Source organism: Colossoma macropomum, unplaced genomic scaffold (genome assembly GCF_904425465.1).
Source record: "Colossoma macropomum unplaced genomic scaffold, Colossoma_macropomum, whole genome shotgun sequence".
NCBI lineage: Eukaryota > Metazoa > Chordata > Actinopteri > Characiformes > Serrasalmidae > Colossoma > Colossoma macropomum.
This window is the reverse complement of record NW_023496051.1, coordinates 1,344,820-1,372,607: the sequence shown is the minus strand read 5'-3', so window position 1 is coordinate 1,372,607 and position 27,788 is coordinate 1,344,820. Positions and strand designations below refer to the sequence as shown.

The following is a 27,788-nucleotide window of genomic DNA, read 5'->3' as shown; positions in this document are numbered from 1 at the left end:
ACGGGAATCGATTGAGTCGATTTCAAGAGTCGATCATCTCGATTCCCCAAAACAACCATAGACGAGAAAATGCAATAAAGTGCAATATTAATTATCTTTTATCTTAGCAAGAGAATTAGGAGAGCTAACGCGAGCTAAACCTAACAGCCACTGGCAGAACAGTACCTGATTCTCTTGTTTCATAGCATTTCGTTACAAATATTCTATTTTACTTTGTTTTCCACTTTTGTCTGAGGTAAAATACAGCTGGACTATCTATGTGTGAGCTGGGGAAGGATGTGTCTTTCAGACAATGACAGAATATCGTCCTCTCTGTGTAAGGAAAACATGAAAGCTTTGGAGTCGACTCTCTATTCCCGAACGCTTGGAATAGAGGAATCGATTCTTTTTGGGATCGACTCCCACGACCAGTTCTGCATGTCGTCATGGATCTCCGCCGCTGAGGGAGGCGGGCTGAGTCGGGCTGAGGAGCCGCAGCCAGAGCGGCTGTGATGCCCGCTTCGTGCTGCGCCAACGTCGCTCTCTCCTCGGAACAGGCTCGCCACATAAAGGCCGCACTCACAGCTTTTACTCGGGGTTTTATTCCGCGTTCACCGGGGAGCGATAGGACAGCTCTTTGCCTGGTTAGCTAAGCCAGCGGCGGCCGTTATGCAGGTGGCCGAGCGCCGAGGCGTCGAGCCCGGACACAAACCCTCCCCCCGCCCGGGGCCTGGCTCCGGCTCTGGCTCTGGGTCTGGTTCTGGTTCTGGCTCCGGCTCGGATAATGGAGAGAAGCGAAAGCACAGAAGAAGAGGGAGGAGGGGGAGAAGACGACGGGGCAAAAAAGCAAACGAGCCGCCGCCGTTTTTACCGCCGGAGGTACCGTTACCGTTAGAGGATGACGTCACCGTGTGCGGTTAACGAGAAGCGGATAGCGTAGCTAGCTTAGCATAGCTGCTAGCGTAACGGCTCCAGGCAGCCTGACTGACCAAACTTTACCCAGGTTTGGTCACTTTAGTATGAAAGCCCGTTTTCACCACTGGAAAAAGTATACAGACATTTAGAAAATCATAACAATGAGAAGGTTTTTCATCATTATGACTTAATATCTCATAATTATGACTTGCTATCTCATGATAATGATATTTTATCTCATATTTATGACGCAATAGCTCATAATCATTGGATTCAGTTTCATAATTATGACTTAATATCTCATAATTATGACTTAATATCTCATAATTATGACTTGCTATCTTATGATAATGATATATTATCTCATAATTATGACGCAGTATCTCATAATTATTGGATTCAGATTCATAATTATGACTTCATGTCTCATAATTATGACTTGCTATCTTATGATTATATATAATCTCATAATTATGACGCAGTATCTCATAATTATTGGATTCAGTTTCATAATTATGACTTCATATCTCATAATTATGATTTGCTATCTTATGATAATGATATATTATCTCATAATTATGACGCAGTATCTCAATCATTGGATTCAGTTTCATAATTATGACTTCATATCTCATAATTATGACTTAGTATCTCATCATTATGACTTAATATCTCATAATTATGACTCACTATCTCATGATAATGATATTTTATTTCATAATTATGACGCAGTATCTCATAATCTTTGGATTCAGTTTCATAATTATGACTTCATATCTCATAATTATGACTTGCTATCTCATGATTGATATTTTGTTTCATAATTATGACGCAGTATCTCATAATCATTGGATTTAGTTTCATAATTATGACTTCATGTCTCATAATTATGACTTAGTATCTCATAATGATGAGATTCATATATCGTATGTTTTAGCATCTCATAAGTATAACTTATAAGTGTCTCATAATAATGAGGTTCAATCTCATAATTATGACTTAAATGTCTAATAATTATGACTTAGTATGTCATGATAATGACTTACTATGTCAAAATTACAACTTACAGTCTCATTGCTACGATTTACTATCTCATAATCTTGACTTAGCATCCCACAATTCTGACTTAGTATTTCATAATAATGAGATTCAGTCTCATAATTATGCCTTAATAACTCATAATTATGACTTAGCATCTCAGAAATTTGATTTAGTACTATGAAAATGTCTCATTATTAAAAGATAGTAAATAGATATGATATTAAGTAATAATTATGAGAAACTTTCATTACTGTGAAACATTAAGTCATTATTATGAGATAGCAAGTCATAGTAATGAGATGCTCTGTCTTAATTGTCAGATACTAAGTCATAATAATGGAAAACTTATTATAATAATTTACTGAATGCTATATATTTTTCTCCAGTGCTGGAAATGGGCTTCCATATTAAAGGCTGAATTCAGGTTGCTGCTGTGTAATAAAGCCCTTAAAGGCATTAATGCATTTCCATGTGTATGTTCATGCTAATGAAATGCTAAAATATTGCTACTTTCACTACATTTTCAGAAACAGTCACTCAGGAATGAAAAGAAAAAGTGAATAAGAGAAAGATTTCCAAATTCGCATTAAGGATTGGTTCCATGTACCATCGGATATTTTTAATATTCTTGTTATTTTGGAATGTTTCATATGGGGAATGAAGTAAACAGTAGAGGTATATATAGAGGTATGTCAACCCAAACTCTCTCTGAAGGCACGGGCTCCACTATAAGGATCCTTTATAAAAAAGGTTATTTATTGCATAAAACAGTTGCGATTGTTTAAAGGGGAATTCTGTCAATTTTCAAAATTTCTGCATTATCAGGTCAATTATATATAAACAAGCTCATTCAGAGTGGTTAGATGTAAAATGCTTGATTCTAGAGAAACATATAGAATTGGCAAATTTGCGCTGCACGTGATTATAAATGACAAGAAACTACAATTTTTAAAAGTCTAGAAAAACGGTGAACTTGTCCTTTGATAAAATGGTCATTCATATGAAGCTGTTCCTTGTCTTGGAAACAAAGCTTCACACATCTTTCAAGTTTTAGTCATAGCAACCAATGAGATGCACACAGTGTTTCATTGATCACTTAAAGGGCAGTTCCACCAATATTTTCATTTTTTTTTACTCAATTAAAGGGAAACTCCACCGCTTTTGCAAACTTACTTAATCATTCAACCGTTTAGATGTAAATAAAATCATTCAGAGTGGTTTGGTGTGAAGTGCGCCTTTCTAGAGAAATTTACAGAGTCAGAATTGTTCACCATTGTAGTTCTAGGAACCAGACGTCTGTATATATACACTACAGATATCACCATTTTATCTACTATTAAAAATGACCAGTGAACTGTGTGTCTTATAAGGTTTTATATGCCACACTGTTGGTGGTAAAATAGTGCTAAATTCGAAAAAATATGTTTTTTGAGCACTATAGTTTCCTTAGAACGCTCTGCATGTACCTCTCCGCCCTGCACGTTTGTGCTGTTTGGGTTGGCGGTGTTGCATCACATAGTCACCAAAACTCGGAGCTTATGTGAGTAACATTCTTCATCAGAGGAGCGCTGCTCCTCACTGTCCACCCCATAAACTGGTGACCAGAGTAGCACGTAGTTTGCTGTTGACACCGTCAATTTCCATTCACTCTGGATCCTTCTACTTCAGTGCTGGTGTTGTATCCGGATCAGTTCCCCCTCAAATTCACGTTGTCTTAGACAAGGGGCCTCGGGCACGCGCAGTCACCGGTTGGGTGAATACAGCTGCCGTACAAAGCTTTTATGAACCTTTTTGCTTTCCAGAGTTCCAGCGTTGCTTGGTGTTGTTATGTGTTCAGTGAATGCGCCACCCGAGGACCTGATTTGTCAAAGGGAACGTGAATTTGAGGGGGAACTGAATCGGCTATAACACCGGCGTTAGCCATGTTAAGCTACAGAGTACTAACTACATAGCTTGTGCTCATTGATCTCAGTTGAGACACGGAAGAGACCCTGGAGTAATATTTTTTACTAAAAATACATTTTAGGCCAAATCTTTATAACAAAACTATCACAAAACAGGGTCTCAGGTATCAAGCAGCGCATTTATAACTGCTTTGTGTAATAACTTAGTGGGATGTAGCTTTTAGAGCCATTAAATGTTTCAGACGTCTGGTTCCTAGTACTATAATGGTGAACAATTTTGACGATAAATTTCTCCAAAAATTCACACCGAACCACTCTGAATGATTTTGTTTACATCTAAACCATTGAATGATGAAGTAATTTTGCGTTCTAGAGAAACTATGAGTCAGGATTGTCCACAGTGGTGGTGATAGGAGCCAGATGTCCACCTCTAAAAGCTCCCTCACAGAAATTTTTGACATGAAGTGGTTATGAATTCACTGCCTGATGTCTGACTCACTGTTTTAGCCTAGATAGTAAACGAAATGGCTATATTTGTGTTGTAGACATCACAGCCTATCACCACCACTGTACAGCAATCTGTGCTGTCAGGTTTTTGTAAAATGACACGTTTCACATTAACACACTCTGAAAGACTTCGTTTACACCTCAGCCGTTAAATTGCATTGATTGCATTCAGTCACCAGAGCATTAGTGAGGTCAGGTCACTATAAATAGGGGTTGATATGGCAGAAATATATCACGATACTTTCACGATACATGATAATGCACCACGATATTTAATAAGCTGGAACAGCCAAATTAGAACCTGTAGTGCTGCATATAAACAGTCATAATAGTAAAAAACCTACAACTACAATGATTTTTTCCATGTTTAACAAACTGCACTTCACTAAATCCAATTAAACATGCTTCATTATGCCGACTTACTAATGAAACATGGAGTTAGTCCGTGTTATTTTGGTATTGATGCTTAGAAAAGCATATTGTGGCAAAATGTATCACAGTAACCACAAAATATCATCATATGACAAACACGTAACTCCAGCTCATCCCAGAGGTGTTGGATGGAGCTCCATCAGTGAAGAGAGCGCAGTTCCACTGCTCCACAGACCAGTGCTGGGGGGGCTTTATCCCTCTCTAGCCCCCGCTTGGCACTGGACAGGACCTAAGGCTCCTGCGTCCCGTTCTATTAGTGCTTTTCCATGGAGACTATACAAGCTGCATGTGCACCTGAACACCTGTGTCAGCAGTGGCTGCACCTTAAAACATCGGAATTCCTCAAAATGGACGTGTCTGGACTTTTGGTCACGCCCTGCTGACCGTCATGTGGCTTTTCCACAGCTGTTGTGTCAGCACTAGGCTGTTAACATTACGTTGTCACATTCTAAGACAACAGAATAGCTGCTTTTGAACAAGCTGTGGCATCTTTAGCAGGCTAGGCTTGCTGGCTAATAACAGGCTGTCAGTCTGTGTTCTTGTCAGCTCAGCTAAGCTAAGCAGTTCGGAGCTTGCTCGGCTGTTCTGCCCATCTTCGAGGCATTGACTCTTCTAGAGTCACCCAAAAGTACTGTGCTCTAAAGCTTATCAGTACAACCTTAATCAAGACTTGAACAAGGTTTGAGAGAAATTTGGGGATGTATTTTTTTTAACAGAAGCGATTTGGGCTATTTGGGTGACTATTGGGTTCTAGTGTTTGTTAGCAATGTTAGCTTTGTAGCTCCAGTTCTAAACTGAAGAAGCAAAGTCAGATTTTTTGCCAAGGTTTTAATTTAACCCCTTTATTAGATTAAAATGAGTGTGTCAGCAGAGGAAACAGTAGAACGTGCAGTTCAGGAGTCCTCAAAGTCCAGGATTGGTACGGACTTTGCTGTCTGAAGCTTCTACTCGCAGACAATAATATCGCTGCTGCCGGACCTTGTATTTCCATTTTTGTCGTTTTTTAGTTTTTGACATAATTTGAAAATAGCTGTGGCTCTTTACATTGTGTGCGAACTTCATGATGAATGGACCCAAAGAAATGGTGCAGAATGACTTGGACAAGAAGTCTGGTTCCAGTGACTTACATTAAAAGTAAAGGATGTTTTTTCCTTCTCCTGTAAAGTTACCATTTTGGAGATGCGAGGTTTGGTTCCGACAGCAGTGATATGATGATGGACATTTATTTTCTAGTCATATTTGTAGGATGTTTAGTTCCAGTGTAGATAATATGGAGTTTTGAAGAGAGTGGGCAAAGTTTCTGTTTGTGTGCAGCCTAATAATCCTTTAATAATCGGATTAATCGATCAGTTATAATACAAAACCTTCTTGTATACCTTGGAATTATCTGATAATCTGATAAATATCTGATAATTATCTGAAAATCGGCCGATATTTGTTAAAAAAAAAAAAATATTGGCGTTGTACAGCTGTTTATATTTGACCATATTCGATGAGAGTATTTGATTATTGTGCTCTGGAAGAGCAGAGCGTTTAGGAAACACTGGGCTGCTGTGCAAAATATGTCTGTACTTTATTCATTTTACGGCATAATTCTCTACATTACATATAATTCTCTACTCCAGCAGCACTGCTGTGTCTGATCCACTCAGTACCAGCACAACACACACTAACACACCACCACCACGTCAGTGTTACTGCAGTGCTGAGAATGATCCACCACCCAAATAGTACCTGCTCTGTGAGGGTCCATGGGGGTCCTGACTACTGAAGAACAGGGTAAAAGGGGGCTAATAAAGCATGCAGAGAAACAGATGGACTACAGTCTGTAACTGTAGAACTACAAAGTGCACCTATATAGGAAGTGGAGCTGATAAAATGGACAATGAGCGTAGAAACAAGGTCATAATGTTATGCCTGATCAGTGTATATTATTATCAGTATTATTATTTTATGCTGCATTGTTTGAAAAATATTAGCAAAATACTCTCTTATTTTACTTTATTTATGAAATCGAGAACATTTAGCAGCATTCCCGTGTATTGTTCGGAAATATGTCACACAATTACGTTTTGATCCAGGCCATTCGGGGTAATTTGGGAAGGTTAAACAGATCCTTTATCCCATACAAACCGGCCAGTCAAATCACACACAGAGTACATTACTGGACCTACTCTAGTGAAACTAATCCGGCTCCAGTAGGGCTTTTAACAGACAAATGCTAATTGTCTGTTTTCACCTCAGCCTAATCACATCATAACTGACCTCACCTCGAACCTTTTAGCTAAAAACAGTGAGTTTATGAAGGTTAGTTAGCTGATACCAAATGTGATGAATTCACTAAATAATGAATGGATTCATTCGGCTTGATGGAAATCTTTGCATGTGAATTAAGTCAGTAATGCGTGTGCATGATTTAAGATTTCTTAATGACAACTTTCATCTGTTTCAGGCAGAGGAGGGCAACATTGAGTACAAGGTATGGTTATATTTTGTTATATTACTCAGTAATAACATACAGTGTATGGCAATAAACTAGACACTATTTCTTTTGAGAACAGGATCTTCTTAAATTACAAATAATATGCTGTAATTGTCTGTTTATGTCATCAGTCAAGCTGTCTGCCATGAGGTTAGATCATCACCAATTACAAGACGGTTAATCAGATGTTGCATTATAATTTAATTCTCAAAGCTTTCTTAGTCACTTAAGAATCATCTTTTGCTCCTCATTGTTCTAACATTTTTTATTTTACAGCTTTCTACAAGTTTCTAATGATGTCGTATGAGCTCTAGCACAGTGGCGTCTCTGGCACAGAAAGCCTGGTGGGACACAAAAAACTGTAGGGGCAGCAACCGACTATTCAATGAAACTACACACAAATCTGATCCAAACCAGCACTCCCATCAGTGAAATTTCACAAATTAACGTAATGCAGGAATGGAAGTGGAGACAGGAATATGAGTGACATGATAACGACATTAGATCTCACAAAACCTTGTTATACAGCATGGCAGGACAAATCCAAAGTTATCTAGCAGTAACGGTCATTGTTGTCTGCAACTACATATCCAAAGCAACATTTCGGAGCAGGGAAACACACTTTCCAGACTTTAGGAATAACACGCCCTGTAATAATGCAGAATGTCTCACCAGTGACAGCCACTGCTCGAAAAGAACAGATGCACGATGATCTTTCATCTGGGCAAACTTTTCAAAAACTTTTCTCTCAAAGTCCACCAATCCGTGAATGGATTCAAGTGATAGCACATCAAATGCAGGCAAGGAAAGCAGAAGAGTGTTTTTAGCTACACTCACAGTTAGCCATGTTTTTCTCTTGAACCTCTCTGGATTGAAGGAGCGGTATTTGTCCTTTCCAGACTGAATGATGTTGAAATCCTCTGGCTGTTGTGGTCCCTGATGTTTAATCAAAAAATTAGAACCAAATTTAACTTTCATTATATTTTTGTTATGACTCATTATATTGCCTTGCTATTATAAGTGGCTACCACAACTGATGAGGAACAATGGCTAGCTGGTTAGTGAAAGTGCGTTAAACATGCGCAGAGTGTTTTTAACTGCTCACTTAGTTAGACGAACACTGACGGGCCAGCCCCACACTCACCAGACAAAGACTGCTAGGAGAAGTAGGTCGGCTACTGGCATTTACACAACAGGAACAGGAAGATATTCGAGATGCATTGGACAGTCCTACCATTGTCATATGTAATAAATGCGCAACAATGTTAGTTATGAAGGAAAAATATATATATTAGTTGTTATACTGAATTATTGATCGTGTAGTGCACTGCTCCACAGCGACATCTGGTGGGACCAGGCCCCTAATGTAGAAACGCCACCGGTCTAGCATCACATTAGAATCATTGTATAAATGTACACGCAACAAAGTTTTATATCATTAAAGACAAAGATTTCAGACTTCCACTTCATGCATGTCTCTCACATCTGTCCTGTCCTCAGTTGAAGCTGGTGAACCCAACGCAGTACAGGTTCGAGCATCTGGCCACGCAGCTGAAGTGGCGTCTGCAGGAGGGTCGCGGGGAGGCTGTCTATCAGATCGGGGTGGAGGACAACGGCCTGATGGTGGGACTCACCGAGGAGGACATGAAGGCCTCGCTGAAGACCCTGCGAAGGATGGCTGAGAAGTATGGAGTGAATACAGGCCACACATCAGTCCATCTGCCAGTTCATCTGCTTTACGGCTGTCGACTCAGATTGAGACTTCACTGTTTTTCAGCCTAATCTTTATCTGCTGCATCTGTATAGCACAGTAATGAGTCAATGGGTTTTCAGTATAAAGACTGACTGTACGTGTGTGCCAGATGGAGATTAGGTTGAAAAATGTCAGTATTCCTTCAATATTACACTAATCATGGTAGATGGTAGTGAAGGATGATAACAAGCAGTGAGCTTAGCTGTTTGATGGTTATTCATTTCCAGCTTAAAGAGTATATGAGTGGAGTGGAGTGTCAGCAATTTTTGCTCCGAAATCAAATAGTTCGGTAGTCATTCCAGTGCAACTCAGAAAAAAATAGCTCAGTGTCTGCTCCTCACTGTTAATTTTTATTAATTTAATATATCTCGAACATCAGCACTTCACTAAGTGTCACATAGTTGGCCGATATTAAATACTATTACTACGAAAAACTAGCTGAACATTCCATGTTATACAGGTATATTCCAGTAGGTCTGTCGACTTACATCAGAGGTCATCAATAGGCGGACCGCGGTCCGAGTCTGGACCCAGACGCTGTCCTGTGCGGACCTGGACCTATAACCGATAAACTATAGAGAATTATTAATTTCGAACGGGGTGGTCCGATTTTAATCTGTGTAACTGTTCTAGCCTTTACGGTACCGGTTTAGCGGCCCAGAAAACTCATAGACCAATTGCATGCGCTTTAAATATGACACGTGACGCTACTCAGCCAGTCAGATCTGTGCAGTACGATGAGCAGTGAGACTCGAGCGAGTGACGCACATACAGGGGAGGGACGAGGCAAGAAACAGCAATTGGAGAAGAAAGTGAGTCAGATGGAGGTTATTTCACATGTTGTGCTCTAAAAAGAGAAAACTGACAATAAATGTTGTTGAAATATTACTGAATTGGACTTTATTTGATTTGACATTCAGTTGTTGACTGTATAAGATGTTGATATACCTACTAGGCTACTTCAGTAAACAATATATGGCACTGAATCATAATACAAGTTAGACATTATGATGTTCCGGACCTTTGCTTGAGGAAATTTTCTCTAACTCGGCCTTATTGAATTTTAATTAAAGACCCCTAGCCTACATGCTACAAAGTAATACTTACTGAGTAAGCCAAGGTCAGCATTTCTCACTGCCCACCTGCTCGGATATGTCTTCATCCTCCATAGATTTTCATTATCGCCTTCTCGGTGCCACTTTTGTTTTTTTGCAGTTCTCATCATGTCTTCACATGATTTGCTTATGAAAATTGCTACACCGGTAATGCAAAAAACAGAACGTGAACTCTGAAAAGCTGCCTGCTGTGTCAGCCAGCACCAGATTAACACTGTCACGCTGAATTTGATACGCTAATCTCTTGAGGCTGATGTTGGCCTCTTATTCAAATTTCCAGTCCATCTTAAAAAGTGCAGCAGCTATATGCTAGAGCCGCACAGGCATCTGAGTGTAACTGCTACATTGTTTAAGGAGTAACGGGAGAATACAAAGCTGAAGATAGCTACATCTAATCCCTATCCACTGTGTGAGAGGTGGGGGCTGCTGGTTTTACCTCTAAATAACTATAGATATAGACTTGGATGTAACGTTTATACTTTGTCTGAGTGTTTTTGTGCTGAGGTTATTCATTAGCTCATGGGAACCGTCCCAGAACGCTACCGGTTATTACCCACTCTGGCATTGATTACATGAATTCATGGCTGGCTGATGCAAACTGCAGCTCTGCCTCATGGAAAAATACCCGTGGGATGGATCAGTATGGGAACGCTGCTTATTGCTCTGGGCCACTCGCCACTCCATTTGCACTCTTCACCCCTTGCATAGGCGTTCACTCCTTGTCGAAATTAGGGCTGAAACGTGAATCGATTTTATATAAAAACGTTTAATCGAGTGCAGTTTTCAAACCGCAAGAGCTGCAATTTTTTACAATTATAGCCTGATTTATCAAAAACGTCTTACGTTTCAAGAACGATCCTAATAACATAGAGCTTGTGAACTGCCTGTAGATGAGTTAGACCAGTCAGAGGCAACCAAACCTCCATGTGTTGTGACATCTCAACCACAACTAACTGGCAGTCTGGTGCACTACATTTCAGCGTGAAACCTCAAGCCAGAAAAGGTGGATATTCTGAACTTCTTGGCCAAAAAGGAACTGAACCTTGTACACCCTTGGCAAAAAGGGTTCTATATAGTACCAAAAAAGGGTTCTTTGGCTTGTAACAATAGTGAAACCCTTTTTGGTGCTATATAGAACTGTTTTCAAGGGTACTGTATAGACCCATCTACAGCACATTCTCCATCGATCACGAGGCGAAGAACCCTTTAATCATGCCAGCGGTTCTTGGAGTGTTCATGATTCTATATAGAATCATTTTCTTGACTAAAGAACCCTTGAAGAACCATCTTCCTGTGACGCTGGTGAAGGTGAAGCTGAACCCTCCGGGAGTGACTGGCGGTCGTCGGCAGTTATAATTGTTTACCTCTGGATGAGTCACGTGATAGCAACGTGAATCATTGTTCTTTTGCGCATGCGGGTCAGTTTAGGAGCTGATCTGTTTAACGTTTGAAAGATATTGTGCAGATTTGGGCCCCTTTACCTGCTGTGTGAATGAAGCCTTAGTTTTTAAGGCTTTAATCAAAAACTCTGGGTAAAATAATTTTTATTCAACATTTTACATTTTGCATTGTTCTAAAACCAATTAAACAGGATTTATTATGCCCTCATTTTAATCAAGCATACAGTGGATCAGTGTTCTTTAAGCACTGCCAAGGCATATCGTCTATAACTATAACAGAATATATATTACGATAATGATAAAATATCATCATATTGCCCACCCCTAGTTAGAACTGTGCAGTGCTATGGGTAGCGATGCACAGAATTAAACACTGATCTAATGAGATCTGTTGGTGTGACTGCATGCAGGGTCGGTGCTGATATCACGCTCTTGAGAGAGAGGGAGGTGGACTACGAGTTGGATCGATCCCGTCGGAAAATCGCCGAAGTCCTCGTGCGGAAAGTTCCAGATGACCAGCAGGTGAGACAGGATTATCTGTTATTATTGCTGAACTGATTTAAATCACACAATCCTGCATGTGGGACATTGACTGTGACGTCACTCTCTTTACTATGACTATGTGATGATAGCAGTTACTGAATCATGAGCCTTAAGATCAGTAAGTGAAGAAGAAGCCAGCAGTTTTAAGGGTTAATCCATTCACACAAGGGCGATATCAGCAAACTAAATCCAATATGGATGCGCATGTAGAGATGTAGGCCTGACCAATAATAACTGGCTATCCACTGTCTGCACAAACTTCAAGCGATGAAATGAAAATGCTTTCTGGCTGACTTTTGGCAATAAAAACGCTCAACATGACATCATTTCCTGCAAAAATACTGTTTTAGTTTATAGATAAAGTTGTATTTGACCAGTTTCTATGTCTAATTTCATGGATATCACAGCTTGTGTACCTTTGACGTCCCTGACTGCTAACCTACAGATGGAGAAATTCTGTTAATTCCGTTATTTTCCGATTTATTATGAATTTTCCCATGGGAACCATTACACGAGATCCCATTTTTCTGACCCATAGAGCTGTTTGAGCTCTTTCCATTCAGAAAGGCCGTAGTTTTGTCTGGTCATCACCCTCTGTGAGAGCTGAAAAGTTGCAGCATTCCTTTGAAATATGCTCTCGTCTCCTCCTCAGTCCAGCTACACCTCTCCACCACACTGTTAGTGTTTGTTGTAAGAGGCAAGTGAGAGAAATTTGTCACAACACTAAATTTACTACCAGTTTTTGCTTTCCGATACTGATACCTCATCAATAACTTTCGGCTAATGCAGAGTATTGATACCAGTACAAACTCTACCTAACATAACTAGCTTATAAGTTATAAGTCCTGGGCTGGAGGTTAGGAAACCAGCCCTGTGACCGTAAGGTTGTCGGTTCAATCCCTTGAGCTGACAGTATGTGACTGAAGTGCCCTTGAGCAAGGCACCTAACCCCTAACTGGATAGGGCTACCCACCTCTGCGGGCAAGTGTGCTCACTGCCCCCTAGTGTGTGTGTTCACTAGTGTGTATGTGGTGTTTCACTGCACAAATGCAGAGGTGAAATTTCCCCATTGTGGGACTAATAAGAGTCTCTTAATTTATACAGTTCCACTTTTTAGATACTTTATTTGGCATTTACTTGTTGGGCATGTGTGTATATATCAAAGCTAAAGGCTATCATTACCCTAAAGGCCTCAGCATACTTCTTGCGGAGATGACGTTCGCCTGGCTTCAGCAAACAGTATGACGTAATTGATGAGAAAACAAACAACCACAGACGGTCATAGAGGCTTCGTTCACCGTGTCGCGCTCAGGGAAGCTGGGCAGACTCCACAGACGAAGACGCCACGCGACAAAGCCTGTGATTGGTTGGTAAAAAAGAGGCGTGCCACAAAACAAAGAACTTTGAGGAGCTTTGTTTCACAAGAAGTATGCTGAGCGCTTTGGCAGCGACACCAATATATCACTGTTAAATACGTCCTAAATATAAAATGTTAAGTCTATTATTCAGCAGTACTAACTAGTAGAAAGCACCCAAACATATAGATTACCTTAAATTTAGATGCACAAGAGGACGAGGCTGAAGTTGGTTTCCTCTTTGCCAGCTGCTTGTACCAATTTTCTTGCTCCACTTTCAGTGGTGCACTGTATAAAATGAGACGTCTGCTCAACTTAAAATAATATAGTAACTGATTACATGGCTTTTCTTGAGTTGACTCAACTTGAGGACACCAGAGTTCACTCAACTCAAACTTCTTAATTGAGTCAAAAGTTCTCCCAGCTACTGTTTCTAGGTCTTCATCTCAGTTAGATAAACAAAACTGAGTTTGTGCTTTTTTTAGTTTCCCCACTAGCTGGCGCTCCTTCTGTCACACAGTCCCATCTGGCAGATTGTACTCTTGGTTTTCTGGATATGGACAGCTGTGGTATTGCTGGGATTCAAACTCACAACCTCCTGATGCTGGGATGAATTATCAGACGGTTGCATCACATGAGACGATGCCTTACTTTAAAGTTAAAACAACAAATATTTCATCCAGTGTATTAAACATTTCTAGACACCAAATCTAAGTTGTTTCAAGTGTTCCTGAGAGGTGCAGTGGACTAAGCCGTCACCCCGACAGGAGGTTGTGAGTTTGAGCCCCGGTGATGCCACAGCCATCCGTAAGTGCGTACCCAAGAGGATGTCCAGCAGGATTGTGTGATGGAAGTCCTGGCTAGTGGGGAAGTTATGTGTAAAACACAGGTTTTATTTACCAAAGTGAGATGCAGAACTAAAAAATAAAGAGAACTTTTAACTCAACTAACAAGTCTGAGTTGTGTGAACTCCTGGTTCCTCAAGTTGAGTCAACTCAAGAAAAGCCATGTAATCAGTTACTATATCAATCATTTTGAGTGGAGTTGACCTCTCATTTTTAACAGTGTGGCAGTATTCTGGACGTCGCCGTTGTGAGAACTGGGATAGAATTGTTTTCCAGTAGTTATCGGACTCGCGTTAGTGGAGCATCTGCGACAGGCAACACGGAACCGCAGAAAGTATGCAAGCCTGTAAGCTCGCTAAGGCGCTTTCGGTTTCACGCAACCCTTGAGAATTTCGTTTCGCAAGAGTTATGCTGAGGCTTTAAGAGACCGGCAGTTCCTTCCATATGACTCTCTATCATTCCCTCCCTCAGCAGAGCTCATGTGCACCAGAAATTGCTTCCTGGTATCGGTCAGAGGTATCAATATCCCCATCACTGATACCGATACTGTGATTAAATGCCAGTATTTGCATCGATTTTGCTACTTGTACCAATTTTCTCGTTCCACCTTAAATGGTGCAACGAGAAAATTAGTACAAGTGCAACCCTAAAATTTATGCATAAATACATTAACCCACCCCCCACACCCCCCATTAACAAAAAACTTTGCAGTATATGTTCTTAAGTCATTTCAGGAATAAAAAAATATTACTGGTCAGTATGTACACCTCCTATCTATTTGCAGTTGCACAGCTCTTTATATGCAGTGCATTATGTGGCCTAATCCATAACGTTTTTTAATTGTGTGCACATATTTTTGCTTCTGCGCATGTGCGTGTAGTTTCTGGACCTGCGTGTGGCCGTGCTGGGCAACGTGGACTCAGGGAAGTCCACTCTCCTGGGCGTTCTGACCCAGGGCGAGCTGGATAACGGGCGCGGCCGAGCGAGGCTCAACCTGTTCAGGCACCTTCACGAGATCCAGACCGGCCGCACCTCCAGCATCAGCTTCGAAATCCTCGGCTTCAACAGCAAAGGAGAGGTGAGGCCACGACCCTCAGGAGACGCAGTTATCACGATGATCACTCATAGCTCGGTGAAACAAGTGGAGAACAAGTCTTTTGTGAAAAGGAAAACATCAATTACATGTATGTATATATATATATATATATATATATATATATATATGTATATATATATATATATAAAAGGTTTATTGGTCCTACTTTATATTAAGCATCTCTTATAACTGTTTAGTTACACATTTACAACACATGCAACATCAATGTGACGAATAGTGATGTATTCACTGCTGCAGATGGATTACAGTAGCACATAAAAACAGGTGTATTAACTTTAGTTTTTAATAGGGATGCATTGAGGCCATTTTTTTTCAGTCCGAGTACGAGAACGTCTTTTTAGTACTCACCAATACCGATTACGACACTATACTGAGAAACCTACTTAAAATTAAGTTGTTAGCGTAAATGAGTGCAATATAGCTTAACACTTAAATCATCAACCTCTAGCTGAATTTAAATGATGTCCATTAGCCAGCTATGCTACGTTACCTGCATTCAGTGAGCGAGTGAGAAATAATTCATATAAAATTAAGCCAGATTGTCTGAATCTTCTGTGTCCAGGGTGTTTTCTGTTGCTGGGCTGCCATTTCGTCTTTAACTGGCTAGTATGAATTTTTAATTAATTTGATGAACAGTAACTCCTAATCACCTGATCTGTATAATTAACAGCTGAATGACCGGCACCTTAACAAAGCTGTTGCTAGTCTGATTATGTAACAATAAAAATGTGTGTATGAACCCATAACTGAACCTCATGTGTTGTTATTTCCCAGGTGGTGAACTACAGTGAGTCCCGCACGGCTGAGGAAATCTGTGAGAGTTCGTCTAAAATGATCACCTTTATTGACCTGGCTGGTCACTATAAGTACCTGAAGACCACCATCTTTGGCCTGACCAGCTACTGCCCTGATTTTGCCATGTTGGTAGTGGGAGCCAACACGGGCATCGGTGAGTGTCTGTCCAAATCACTGTATTTATTTGATGAGGTTTACTGTCTGAAGCAAGCTGATTTCTTTAACTCTTTAAAAGCAGCACATATTTATTGTGTATGACATTGTGTTATCTAAAGAAATGGACATAAGTATGGACGAAATTCAAGCTTCAGGATGGCTGCCACCTCTGTTTTTTGCTATGCAATGTACTTTTGTCCATTTTTATAGATAACAGTTTGTCATGCAGTGTCAGAAACTACATAACACAGTCTATTTGAGTTTAATCAAATAAGTAGTTTGGCAAAAACAATCTAATTTACTCTACTTTCCATTTATCCCAGATGTATTTGATCAGCCAAGACAAGTTTGGGGTCTAAATTTTGCTTTGTTAGTTTAGAACTGGAGCTACGAGGCTAACAGACACTAGAACTCAAATAGCCCAAATCCGTAAAAACCCATCACCCAAACTTCTCTCAACCTGCTCAAAGGTCTTCATTAAGGTTGCACTGACTTGTGGATTAGAGCACAGAATGATTCACTGTCAGCTTCACTGCTATGAGCAGTCATGGGTATTCACAAAGCAGGACAGATTTCCTCCATAATTATGGTGGTCAGTGACACAAATACTGATTCTGTGTTTTGACTGGAAGTCTCCTCCTCTTCCTCAGCGGGGACCACGCGGGAGCACCTGGGCCTGGCTATGGCGCTCAAGGTGCCCATCTTCATTGTAGTGAGTAAAGTGGACTTGTGCAGCAGTGGGACGGTGGAGAAAACTGTCCGGCAACTGGAGAGAGTGCTCAAACAGCCCGGCTGCAACAAGGTGCCCATGCTGGTCACCAGCCCTGATGACGCTGTAACCGCCGCCCAGCAGTTTGCCCAGTCTGCAAGGTAGAAAGTGGGACCTGTGACTGTGTGGGAGTGAGTGGGTGCTGTCACTGTAACAGCTTTTGTGTGGGGGGGGTATAGATGTTTGTGAAGCACATTGTAAGTATTTGAAAAATGTTTTAAATTAAAAAAAACTTAAACATCCTTTTAATTCTGCACTTTGTAATTTGGCCACATGGTGGTGCTAAATGCTTGATATTTGCCCAAATCGTTTTTCTTTTTAAATAGATTAAAAAAGGAATTGTACTTGTTTCAGAGACATTTCTGTATAATTAAACCCTCGAGGTGTAGACAAAGTCATTCATAGTGGTTTGACAAAAAGTGCTGCGTTTTAGAACAATATGCAGGCAAAATAGTCAAAATTGTTCACAGTGGTGATGATGGGAACCAGACGTCTGAACAGTTTAATACCCTCTTAAAGCTCCCATACAGGCTGTTATTAGATCAAAAGGTTAAAAGTCTGCAGCCTGATGCCTGAAACATTGTTTTGCAATCATTTTGAGATAAAATTTAGTCAATAAATATATTTTTTAAAAGCCGTTTATGGCAGAATGGTGTATACAGAGCAATGTAAGACAAAGTAGTCCCGAAAGAAAACATATTTTTTATGATGTACCACTTTTTACCATCATCAACATTACATATAAAAACTCAGAAGACATGTGTAGGTTCACTAGTGGTTTTGGATAGTAAATAAAATGGATATCCTGGTTCCTATCACCACCACTGTAAAGAAATCTGAGTCTCTACGTTTCTCTACAAAGAACCATTTCACACCAAACCACTCTGAATGCCTATATATCATAACTATTACATCATGCAGGATTTTCACCTCTATGTTTTCCCTATAGTAGTAGGGCTGAGTTGGGAATGTGTACAGTGGATGTTGGTGGGACTGCTTTAATTTCTCGGCCTCTTTTCTAATCATAACATCAGCACAACAAAGTTTGTCTCCGGTTTAACCCTGCATTGCTGTCTCCACAGCATCACTCCGATCTTCACGCTATCCAGTGTGTCTGGGGAGAACCTGGACCTGCTGAAGGTTTTCTTCAACATCCTGCCTCCACTCAGCAACAGCAAGGAGCAGGAGGAGCTCATGCAGCAGCTCACTGAGTTCCAGGTTCGCCCACATATACAGACGCATAAATACAGACATACACAGACAAAGAAACTGACATTAAAATTAGATTTCTTTATAGTGGTGGTGATAGGAACCAGGGGTCACCCTGTCTACAGCACAAATATAGCCGTTTTATGACCTATGACCCACGTGTATCCCTCAGCATTGGGTAGATTTAATCTTTAACCTGATGGCAAAACGAAAGAATTTTAAAATAATCTCAGCATGTTTGTTATCATTGTGTGTGGCTTTGAGAGCTATTCAGCTCTTCAGACGTCTGGTTCCTGTCACCACCACTGTGATCTCGATATGTTTCTCTAGAACCCAGCATTTCACATCAAACCACTTTGTTTATATCTTAATTATAATTATACAGAAGTGATTATAATCGGTTTTGCAGGTTGATGAGATCTACAGCGTGCCAGATGTAGGAACAGTGGTTGGAGGAACGCTGTACAGGTGAGTCAACAACCTACATCACTTCATGACCCACTGCCCTGTTCACCCCATCTCAATCTAATCTAACGGACCACCATCACACGTTCTTAATCCCCCTTCCCATTCCTCTAATACACTGCCCCTAATCTGTCTTAACGCAGTCATCACCTCGCTGATCTCACTAATGTAATCATATTAGAAATAAATACAACCCCATTTCCAAAAAAGTTGGGACGCTGTGCAGGATGTAAATAAAAATAGAATGCAGTGTTATGCTTATCATGTAAAACATAGTTTAAAGGACAACAGTACAAAGACAACATATCAAATGTTGAAACTGAGAAATTTTGTTTTTTGAAAAATATATGCCCATTTTGAATTTGATGCCATCAACACGTTCCGAAAAAGTTGAGACAGGAGCCTGTTTACCACTGTGTTTCATCACCTCTTCTTTTATCAGCTGTAGTTTTGAAAGTGAAATATTTTCCCGTTCTTGTTTCATACAGGATTTCAGCTGCTCAACAGTTCGGGGTCTCATTTGTCATATTTTTCACTTCCTAATGCACCAAATGTTTTTAATGGGTGACAGGTCTGGACTGCAGGCAGGTCAATTTAGCACCCAGACTCTTTTAACATGGAGCAATCCTGTTGTAATACATGCAGAATGTGGTTTTACATCGTCTTGCTGAAATAAGCAAGATCATCTCTGAAAAAGACGTCGTCTAGATGGCAGCATATGTTGCCAAAACATGTATATATCGTTCAGCATTAATGGTGCCTTCACAGATGTGCACGTCACCCATGCCATGTGCACTAATGCACCCGTATACCATCATGAATACTGGCTTTTGAACTGTGCACTGATAACAAGCTGAGTGGTCTTTAGCCCGGAGGACACAGTGTCCATGATTTCCAAAAAGAATTTTAAATTTTGATTCGTCAGACCACAGGACACTTTTCCACTTCACCTCAGTCCATTTTAAATGATCTCGGGCCCAGAGAAGGTGGCAGCATTTCTGGATCCTGTTTATATATGGTTTCTTCTTTGCATAGTAGTTTTAACTTGTATTTGTGGATGCAGTGATGAACTGTTTTCACAGACAGTGGTTTTTAGAAGTGTTTCTGAGCCCATGCAGTGATTTCCACTACAGAATCATGTCTGTTTTTAATGCAGTGCCACCTGAGGGCCCAAAGATCATGGCCATCTTTTAATGTTATTATGTACTGTAGATGATGAAAAGCAAAAGTTCTTTGCTATTTTACATTGAGAAATGTTATTCTTGAATTGTTGCACTATTTGTTCATGCAGTCTGGGCAAATTTTTTTCAAAAAACAATAAAATTTCTCAGTTTCAACATTTGATATGTTGACTTTGTACTATTTTTCATCAAATATATGGTTTAAATGAATTTCACATCATTGCATTTTGTGTTTATTTACAGCGTCCCAACTTTTTTGGAAATGGGGTTGTAAACACATCAGTGATTGACTCTGCCAGACAGTAATTACTGCATTTCTGCATGTTGTTTAAGCATTGTTTGTATGTTTAGTGGTGTATGTCGTGAGGGGGACCGTCTGGTGGTCGGCCCCACAGACGAGGGGAAGTTTCTGCGGTTGAAGGTGTGCAGCATGCAGAGGAACCGCTCGGCCTGCCGCGTGCTCAGAGCCGGACAGGCCGCTACGCTCGCATTGGGCAACTTCGATCGCTCGCTACTGCGCAAGGTACGTCCTACACTGCAAATAATGATATGTTGGCAAGTGATATCATCTTAAATCTACTCGACATCTCCAGTAATTTTCATGTTGTGTGAAATTATCCACTGTATTGGCTATAATAATGTCACTTGAAATTATTTTGTATTTTATTTTTCCCCAGAAGGTCACTTACAACGTGTGGTTTTGCATGCCAAATACAGTCATAATTCATTTTTACATGACTATTTTCCATCCTCTCTCTACGTCTTAGAAGTAAACAGGCTGTTTTTGTTACTGCGCCTTTTAGACTGGTACATGTCAATGAGCTCTGTTCTAATTGGCTGTCCTCTACTGTGCCGCATTCAGAAAGCAGTTCAGGCTGAAACACTACTTGTAACTTCAGCATGAATGGGTGGAGCTTGACAGCTGTTGGCTGAAAAGGCAAAAATATGCAAATGTGTTGTTATGTCGCGACATCACACAATCAGTGAGTTTAAAACAGACTGATTTTGCAGCTTAGTTTTCATAAATGGACTGTTTGGGGGGGTGTAGTATGTTTACATGCTACATTAACCTCTTATTGCAGAAAAGGTGAGGAAATTTTTATATTCCGTGATGGGCCCGTTAAAATAAGTAAAGTAAAAAAAAGTTAAATAATTTGTAGACAAAGTTGATTCACTTCAGCATTTCAAATATACCCATAGAATTAAGGTGATTTCATTTGCCAAGATATGATTCGTTGCAAAGCACTTACTAGAACTAACTGTTGTTATCTACAGGTCAGATATGCCTCAGTCCCACTTAGTATAGCCAGACACATTACAAAGGAGGTGACTGGTCACTGGGTGGAAAATCCAGTCCAGCCCTTAAATAAAAAGAGCCACTGGCTTGTTGGTTGTGCCACATGTGGGAAAAGGCCCCCCTCCACTTGTGCTCAGTCGTGGAGATCTGCGCATGTGCGATAGCTGTAACAAATCAAAAAACACATTTCTGTGCGATATTGAGCCAAACGTTTTTGTAATTTGTCCTGTCCAGTAACTGGCCTTCGGTTACGAGCTTTAGGTCTCTCCCCACTCAGAGAATTAGGAGCTTGGTGTATGACTGGAAATAACTGCCCGGTGATGTTGCCAAGATGGCTGCTGAGTGGACAGACTTTCCTATAAGGACTTTGCTATAGCTAACTATAACTAGCCACAGGTCAGATTTGCCTCAGTCCCACTTACTACAGCTAACTGTTGCTAGCTACAGGTCAGATATGCCTCAGTCTCACTTATTATAGCTAACTATTGCTATCTACAGGTCAGACCTGCCTCAGTCCCATTTACTACAGCTAACTGTATTTAGCTACAGGTCAGATATGCCTCAGTCTCACTTATTATAGCTAACTATTGCTATCTACAGGTCAGACCTGCCTCAGTCCCTTTTACTATAGCTAACTGTAATTAGCTACAGGTCAGAACTGCCTCAGTCCCATTTATTATAGCTAACTATTGCTATCTACAGGTCAGACCTGCCTCAGTCCCATTTACTATAGCTAACTGTAATTAGCTACAGGTCAGACCTGCCTCAGTCCCTTTTACTATAGCTAACTGTAATTAGCTACAGGTCAGACCTGCCTCAGTCCCTTTTACTATAGCTAACTGTTGCTAGCTACAGGTCAGATATGCCTCTGTCCCATTTACTATAGCTAACTGTAATTAGCTACAGGTCAGACCTGCCTCAGTCCCATTTACTATGGCTAACTGTAATTAGCTACAAGTCAGATATGCCTCAGTCCCATTTACTATAGCTAACTGTAATTAGCTACAGGTCAGAACTGCCTCAGTCCCATTTATTATAGCTAACTGTAATTAGCTACAGGTCAGACCTGCCTCAGTCCCATTTACTATAGCTAACTGTAATTAGCTACAGGTCAGATATGCCTCAGTCTCACTTATTATAGCTAACTATTGCTATCTACAGGTCAGAACTGCCTCAGTCCCATTTACTATAGCTAACTGTAATTAGCTACAGGTCAGATATGCCTCAGTCTCACTTACTGTAGCTAACTATTGCTATCTACAGGTCAGACCTGCCTCAGTCCCATTTATTATAGCTAACTGTTGTTAGCTACTGGTCAGATATGCCTCAGTCCCACTTACTAGAGCTAACTGTTGCTAGCTACAGGTCAGACATGCCTCAGTCCCATTTATTATAGCTAACTGTTGTTAGCTACAGGTCAGATATGCCTCAGTCCCACTTACTAGAGCTAACTGTTGCTAGCTACAGGTCAGATGTGCCTCAGTCCCACTTACTAGAGCTAACTGTTGCTAGCTACAGGTCAGACCTGCCTCAGTCCCATTTACTATAGCTAACTGTAATTAGCTACAGGTCAGATGTGCCTCAGTCCCACTTACTACAGCTAACTGTAATTAGCTACAGGTCAGATATGCCTCAGTCCCATTTACTACAGCTAACTGTTACTAGCTACAGGTCAGATATGCCTCAGTTCCACTTATTACAGCTAAATGTCACTATCTACAGGTCAAATGTGTTTCAGTCCCATTCATTATAGCTAACTGTTGATCTCTACAGGTGAAGCATGGCTCAGTCTGTACTGAGCTTACCAGAGCTACCAGTTGTTAGCAATAGTTGATCTGCCCCACTTCCTTTAAGTAAATATGAAATGCTGTTAATTGTAATAGTCCAGCTTGATATTACTAATTGTTAAACCTTAAACCAGATCCGTTCACCCATATTTAACTGTTTTTCTCCCTCTTGCTGTACTAACTGTCCATATAACTTATTATAACATACCATTTCTGATAAAACACGTCACAGAGTGAGACATAGCTCACATAAGCCTAATGTTTGTGTTTGCGTGTTAGGGTATGGTGATGGTCAGTCCGAAGATGAACCCCACCATCTGCTGGCAGTTTGAGGCAGCCATCGTCCTGCTGTTCCACGCCAAGACGTTCCGCCGTGGCTTCCAGGTCACAGTGCACGTGGGGAACGTCCGGCAGACGGCCACGGTGGAGTGCCTGCTGGGGAAGGTGCATTTTTCAGCTTATTCTGTCTCACCTGTTCTCAAGCAAACTATTTATGTAAAATATGAGGATTTTCAGTCACAGTTAGAACTGCGGCCATTTATCTGGAGGGGAGAGGTGGACGATTCTGAAATGTGGCATGTTACACCCCAAGCTAACCCTTAGTTGTTACTGTGCGTGAAAACATTTCACTGCTGTGGGAACAAAACCTTCTATCTCTATTTTTAATCGTTTTCAGTTTTTGACATAATTTGAAAATGTCTGTTGTCCTTTACATTGTGTGTGAATTTCATGAAGAATGGACCCAAAGAAATGGCACAAAATTGCTTGGAAAAAAGTCTGGTTCCATTGACTTACATTAAAAGTAAAGTATGTTTTTTGCTTCTCTTGTAAAATTACCATTTTGGAGATACGAGGTTTTGTGCCGACAGCAGCGATATAGTAATTTTATATTGTTTCTTTTCTTGTACTTCATTGAGAAGAGAAGAAAAAAATCTGTCGAAAGTGTGGATTCTAAATCTTGAGTCTGTACTAAATTGGTGTTTTAGTAGAACAGGAGGTCATTCTACAGAAACGTCCACTTTTTTTTATCTATCCTTAGGAGTCACCAATAGAGTCTGGCTGCAGACATGCACTCTCAGCCAGATGCACTCTCAGCCCTAGAGAGTTGCATTTAATGTACCTCCCTGTTGAAAAAAAAATCATAGAACCCATTAAAAGTGTCTGTTGGTTCCTAGTGGTTTTCAGTAGTTGCTAATGGTATTCTTTGTTTCCTGATGGGCTGATATCACAGTGTAAAGTATTCTGATGGTTTAATCAGGTGTTCTGGGACTGATTCCCGATACATTTGATCGTTTCCTAATGGCCTCTAACAGCAACCATCAAGCCAATTCCCGCTTGGAAGCAAAACCATCAGGTTTCATTCCTAACGGCCGTGCAAACACAGTTACGTTGTGACAGTGTACTGTTTCGGTGCCACAGCGTCGTCTGCTTGGTGCTCTCTACGTTGTCACAACGCTGAAGTGTATTTCCTCAGAAAGTTATGAACGTTGTCTGACAACTTTCTAGGAGGTTGTGACGACGTTGACGAGACAGCAGAAGTAATCGGTACTACGTTGACTCTACGTTGTCACGACCTCCTAGAATCATTAATAAGTTCTATTTTAATCAATATTAATTTTTGATAACCGGTTCTGATCGTTTTCAGCTTGGCTTTCATGAGTCATGAGCCTTTTTGTTTTTCTCTGCAAATAAACCCGACATTTAGGTTTTATCGTCATGATATGTTTGAGTTTGAAAGTTTCTATATTTAATTATCTTACTATCAGCATGGCAATGTTCATATACATTCAGTGTAACTCCTGTTGCCCAGCAGATCGTGGTTTGCTGTTTTTCACTGAAATGTGTAATTCAATCCATTTGTATTCTATTTTTTCACATTTACCTCAGAATAAAGTCGGTCACACCAGTGACTTCAACTAAAAGCTTCATATGAATTCATGAGCTAAATGAGAAAATCTGTGATAACTGAAAGACTCAGTGGACTCACCATGAGCTTTTCTTCATAGACCCTCAGAAAACAGGTAAAAGGAAGTCAAGTGATGTCATCAGTGTGATTTTTATTTAAATAAGAGATTTTTGTTACGCAGTAACACCAGTGATACGAGTTTCATTACATGTTTTTGAAGTGTAATAGATCTGTAAACGCTACGGACACAAAAATGGATGTTTTTGAAGAACGACCCAGATATTATATTATGATTTGGATTTAATGAAAAGTCATAGTTGGGCATCGTCTTTCTTTTTTGTCAGCTTTCTCATTTTTTCACATTGAAGCAAAATGAAAAAGTCAGACACAAACCTGTCTGTACAGTTTAAGCTTTATGTAAATGTAAAGTAACAGTATAATTACGTATTTACTTATGGATAAGTATGTAATGTACACTGAATGTATAGCAAATCAGCAACTTACAGTAATATTTTTCAGACTTGTGAATCTTTTTGTGTATTTGTGTCTAACAGGAGGAGCTGCGGACGGGCGAGAGGGCCGTGGTGTGTTTCCGCTTCATGAAGCACCCGGAATACCTGCGCGTCGGAGCCAAGCTGCTGTTCCGAGAGGGCGTGACCAAAGGCATCGGTCATGTGACCCACCTGCTGCCCACGTCTCAGAACCACGGCCAGGACCAGAACCACAAACCCCACCAGAACCACAACTAGAGAGAGACGCCATTACAGAGAGAGAGCGAGGGGGAGGAAAGACTGTGTATGTGAGAGACGGTGATTTGTGTATGTGGCCTTTTCTTTTCCCACAGATGAGCAAAAGGACATTTTTGCGTCTCAGTCACAGATTCAGTGGCATCGCCTGCCGCTTTGCTTCTGCTGGAAAGACGGCGGTGATACGAGGACGAAATGGTACGACGTGTGTGTGGAGAGAGATGAAGCTCAGAGATTCTCTCTCACTTAGACACACATGGCTTTTTGTCCACCACTTAACATAAGAGAAACTTTCTGACTTGAGCCAAGACTGACTCTCTCTCTCTCTCTCTCTCTCTCTCTGTCTCTCTCTGTCTCTCTCTCATACACTGAGTTGCTAGTTTATTAAGCACATTGACTTTATACCTACCTTCTGCCTTTTTATCATACACAGTTGTATGCAAAATTTTGAATGCTGCTGGTCAAATTACGTTTTTTTGGTCATTTTCTAAGTAAAAAAAGTTACATCCTCTACAGAAAACACACTTAAATAAGGCATTTTTTGCAAACTTTAGTGCACAATTCTTAATTACCTACTACATTTTAACATACTGTGAAAAAATAAAACAAAAATTATAAAAAATGATTTTCTTAAATTCAGCAAATAGGCATTGCATTTAAAATCTGTGTGTTCTCTGTAGAGGATGTGTAACTTATTATCACTAAGAAAATCAACAAAACATGTCATTTGACCAGGGAGCCCAAACTTTTGCATATGACTGTGGGCGCACTTTGTTGGTTTACATTTACAGACTGTGTCTAATATACTAATTGAATATGTGGTCAGTGATTCTGTTGCGTTCCCTTTCCGATTGATGAGAGAGGGGCTGATAAACTGTGCAGCTACAGATGAAAAACCTACAAAGTGCACCTGTTGGATAGGTGATAAAATAGCCAGCAAAGTGTAGCTAAAGGGCCTGACCGATATATTGGTTTGTCGGGTAATATCAGTCAATATTAATGACTTGTGGTTTTATCAGTATCAGCAAAAAATGTGCTTAATATTATGGACTTTTTTTGATCTCTGAGTTGCCAGGATTTAAACTCACAACCTCCTGCTTAAAAGGTGAAATCGTAAGCAGTCGTGACACCAGGGAAGCCAATGTGAATGACCTCTGTTTTAACTTTACACCAGCAATACAGGCTGAACTGGTGACTTTTAACATAAAATTAAAGAGAATACAAACACAACAAATAGGTAAAAAGTATCCAGCCACAATGTTTAGCATACAAGAAAAATTTAAAGCACCACAATTTGTATATTTAGGACTTTTCTTACATTTAAGAACTCAGTTATATCATCAATAAAACGGGGTTTAACATTATTGGAATATAAAATTAAAACCTAAAATATTACCACTGTCCAATGAAAACCTTGTAACATACTAACTTTATAAAGGAAGGCAACAACGTTCTTAACTATTAATGGAAGGTAATGTAACAAGAATGAATTTGTAGTCATTTCGGAGTTTTTCGTTTTGGCCATTTGTCATGACATTTGGGCAGCTGCCGTTGAAATCATGTAGAAAAATAAAAATCAACAAAAATTGAGGTTTTTTTTTGGACAACAATGACAACAACATAAAATTATATTGGCTGATATTAGCAGTTATCAGAAATTTTATCCCCTTAAAATCAGTATTAGAACACAATTTTCATATTGCTCAGGCTGTAGAAGCTACAAGGTAGGTGTTCCTAATAAACTGGCAACGGTGTATGTTTACATTAAAGCATTAAAATGAATTAAGTCTTTAGTTACTGTAGATCTGTTGCATTAGAGTTCGTCTTAGAATTCCTTCAGAGTGTTGAGAATAACTACTGTAACTTTGTGACAGAGTCTTGACCCTGATGAGTGAGAGACTTACAACTGCAGGGTCTTATGGGTGATGGAGTCTTCTGTGGAAACAGTGGAACTACTCCAGGCGTCTGCTAGGGGTGGGCGATACAAGCTACAAGTTATAACCATCTTATATCACCATATTTGGTGGTTTTATTAATATGATTAGTTTACATAATGCTGTGAAAGACTCTGCCGAGTTTGCTGGGTTCA

The 27,788-nt window shown here is 40.2% G+C and overlaps 1 protein-coding gene across 1 annotated transcript; it reads left to right on the top strand.

Moving 5' to 3' along the window:
• Positions 1 to 466: 466 nt before the first annotated feature.
• On the top strand, positions 467 to 26,359 carry gtpbp2b (GTP binding protein 2b). The gene is made up of 12 exons (XM_036565207.1): positions 467 to 858; positions 7,231 to 7,257; positions 8,761 to 8,945; positions 11,939 to 12,050; positions 15,152 to 15,349; positions 16,163 to 16,337; positions 16,990 to 17,209; positions 18,191 to 18,326; positions 18,727 to 18,785; positions 20,315 to 20,486; positions 23,327 to 23,491; positions 25,508 to 26,359. The coding sequence occupies exons 1-12, from the start codon at positions 649 to 651 to the stop codon at positions 25,700 to 25,702; spliced, it is 1,854 nt and encodes a 617-aa protein (XP_036421100.1). The 5' UTR covers positions 467 to 648; the 3' UTR covers positions 25,703 to 26,359.
• The last annotated feature ends 1,429 nt before the right edge of the window (positions 26,360 to 27,788 follow it).

Coding starts and splice junctions, on each gene's coding strand:
- gtpbp2b (XM_036565207.1), top strand. CDS start 649: ATGCAGGTGGCCGAGCGCCGAGGCGTCGAGCCCGGACACAAACCCTCC. Junction 859..7,230: donor CGCCGTTTTTACCGCCGGAG/GTACCGTTACCG, acceptor CATCTGTTTCAG/GCAGAGGAGGGCAACATTGA. Junction 20,487..23,326: donor ATCGCTCGCTACTGCGCAAG/GTACGTCCTACA, acceptor TTTGCGTGTTAG/GGTATGGTGATGGTCAGTCC.